Source organism: Chelonoidis abingdonii, chromosome 5 (assembly GCF_003597395.2).
Source record: "Chelonoidis abingdonii isolate Lonesome George chromosome 5, CheloAbing_2.0, whole genome shotgun sequence".
Lineage (NCBI taxonomy): Eukaryota > Metazoa > Chordata > Testudines > Testudinidae > Chelonoidis > Chelonoidis abingdonii.
The window spans coordinates 145825156-145828057 of record NC_133773.1 but is presented as its reverse complement, the minus strand read 5'-3'; the positions used below and the strand labels follow the sequence as shown (position 1 = coordinate 145828057).

At 70.0% G+C, this 2902-nt stretch overlaps 1 protein-coding gene across 1 annotated transcript in view; it reads right to left on the bottom strand.

The window, feature by feature from the left end:
- EBF4 (EBF family member 4) overlaps positions 1 to 2902 on the bottom strand; it is a 117268-nt gene that overhangs the window by 82156 nt on the left and 32210 nt on the right. The window contains exon 6 of the mRNA XM_075066215.1: positions 1657 to 1725. Coding sequence (XP_074922316.1) covers positions 1657 to 1725 — 69 coding nt within the window. The remainder of the gene's footprint in view (positions 1 to 1656; positions 1726 to 2902) is intronic.

The following is a 2902-nucleotide window of genomic DNA, read 5'->3' as shown; positions in this document are numbered from 1 at the left end:
GAAGGGGCGCGACTGAGCCAGCACGTTAAACGCATTGCTTCACTTGCATCTGTACCCAGCCTCAGGTGCGCTGCTAGTGACCTCCGTCCGGCTGCCAGGAGGCGCACGCACGCTTGTAAAGCGCAGCGATGGCTTCACTGCAAGCCCCAGGCGTGGTAGGCTAGCCGGGGCTGTCCGCTAGGACCAGGGCTGATCCTTGCAGCATGCCGCAATCATGCGCAGGGCGGTCACTGCTTCTGCCCCAGCCAGAGCCCACAGGGCGTGAGTAGACCCACGCTGGGACTAGTGACGCCAGATCTGCAGGGGGTCACTTGAACTTCGCAGCCTCAGCACCCGAGCGCACAGGCCTGTGCAGCCCAGGAGGCTGAGAAATAGCCCGACAGGCTGCGGCAGACAGAAGGACGCAGCCCAAGGCAGCTGCACAGCGAGGCGGCGCGGGGGTAAAGAGAAGGCACAGCAGGCACGACGGGGCTCTGGCACCACCCCCACCTCAGCCAAGGGCCAGGTGCCCGTCAGGTGGGGCCCAGCCCTGTGCCCAGCTCCCCTGCGTAGCACTGAGTGTGCGCAGCGTGGGGTCAGGCAAGGTACTGAGCCCGCTGACGGAGGATCAGGCCCACCAGGCAGGACAGCCGGGCGGTCCATGTGGCCTGCTGCAGGAAGACTCGGGGCGCGGGGGACAGGACACCAGGAACCGGTATGAGGGTCCCACAGCCTGGTGCAGGAAGGGCATGGGGACAGGACCCAGGACAGCTGGGGGGGTTACGGCCCGGCGCAGTGGAAACAGAGCATCGGGGTCAGGACCCCAGGATGGTCAGGGGGTTCCCAGAGCCCGCGCAGCGGATGGGGGCACTGGGGACAGGACCCTCGACGTTTGGGGCGGTCCCACGCCCTGGCGCAAGGGAACTGGGGCGTCCTTGGGGACAGGACCCCAGGACAGTCTGGGGGGTCCCACAGCCCGCGCAGGGGACGGCAGCACGGGAACGACCGGACCTCAGGAACGGTTTGGGGGGTCCACGGCCTGGCGCAGGGGACGGGTGCTGGGACAGTGCCCCAGGATGGTCGGGGGGGTCCCAAGGTCCCGGTGAGGCGACAGGACACTCAAGGGACAGGACACTCAGGAACAGGTTTGGGAAAGTCCCACGGCCTGGCGCAGGGGACGGGGCACGGGAACAGGACCTCAGGACGGTTTGGGGGGGTCCCACGGCCTGGCGCAGGGGATGGGGCATGGGGACAGGACCCCAGGACAGTTTGGGGGGGTCCCAAGGCCCGGCGCAGGGGACAGGGCGTGGGGACAGGACCCCAGGACAGTTCCCACGGCCCGACGCAGGAGATGGGGCACGGGAACAGGACCTCGGGACGGTTTGGGGGGGTCCCAAGGCCCGGCGCAGGGGACGGGGCATGGGGACAGGACCCCAGGACGGTCGGGGGAGGGTCTCAAGGCCTGGCGCAGGGGACGGGGCGTGGGGACAGGACCCCAGGATGGTTTGGGGGGTCCCACGGCCTGACGCAGGGGACGGGGCATGGGGACAGGACCCCAGGACGGTCGGGGGAGGGTCCCAAGGCCTGGTGCAGGGAATGGGGCGTGGGACAGGACCCCAGGACAGTTTGGGGGGTCCCACGGCCTGGCGCGGGGGATGGGGCGCGGGGCCCGCTCACCTGTCGATGATGACGGGGTCAGAGGGAGTCTCGTTGCGGTTCCCGCAGCTCTTCTTGTCACAGCAGCGGCTGGGCCGGGCGAGGGGGAGAGAAGTCGGGGTGAGTGGGGGAGGAGAACCTAGCACCCCCGGCCTGGCACCCTCCCACCCCCAGGGACGGCTGATGGGGGAGGGGGACAGGACGACCCAGGATAGCAGCCCCCCATCCCCTTTCTTGTCCCACCTCCGGCCCTCTCCTGCTCCCCCATGCTCCTCCCCGCTTCTCCATCCCCCACCCCCTGACGTCCCCCTGAATCCGCCCCGACCAGCCCTCCCCCTAGAGCCGGGGGGCACCCTGGGGGCCGGGAGCGCTGGTCCCCGCACAGCTCTGGGGCTGCGGGGAGCTAGGTCCTGCTGTGAGCCTGGGGGGCGAAGCACCAATCGAGAGACTCGTCTGCTGGGGGCGCTCAGCCCCCCGGCTCCCCCTGCCCCCATCTGGCTCCCCACTCTGAGCCCTGGGTACGGTGGGGGGGCACTGGTGCTCGCTCGCTGCCAGCCAGGTGGGTTCGAAGCGCTGGCCCTGCAGGGGGAGGCTCTGCCCCCCACCCAGCACCCATCGCGGCTGGGGCATGGTCAGCGCTGGCTGAGGCTGGGGCTCCAGGCCCCCAAACAGGGCCGGGTGGGCTACGAGTGGGAGGCCGGGCCCTGGGCAGGCAAGGGAGCCCCCGGGCGACTCAGTTACACAAACAAAGCCACGGCTGGGTACGCAGCCCCCCCGGGACCCCCAGTCCCTAAGCCCCGAGATCATTAGTGAGGCTCCTGGAGCTCAATCAGCGGGCAAAGCCGGCGCTGACACAGCCACTAATTCCCACAAACCCTGAGCCCGAGGCTCATAAACAAGGCAGCTTTAATGGGGCACCAGGGATCCCGGTGGAGACGCAGCTGGAGGTACACGCTCCCAGCGCCCTGGCTCACGCCCCCCCTCCTTCCCCGGAAGGTGCTGTGCCCACGCGGGTGGCTGGATGGGACCCGGGAGGGGACGTGGCCCTGAGTGCTCTCGCTGCCCTGCCGGCCACGTGCTGCGTACACGCGGGTGGCTGGACAGGAGCCGGGCGGGGACGTGGCCCCGAGTGCTCTCGCTGCCCTGCCGGCCACGTGCTGTGCCCGTGCGGGTGGCTGGACGGGAGCCAGGAGGGGACATGGCCCCGAGTGCTCTCACTGCCCCGCCGGCCACGTGCTGTGTCCACGCGGGTGGCTGGACGGGAGCC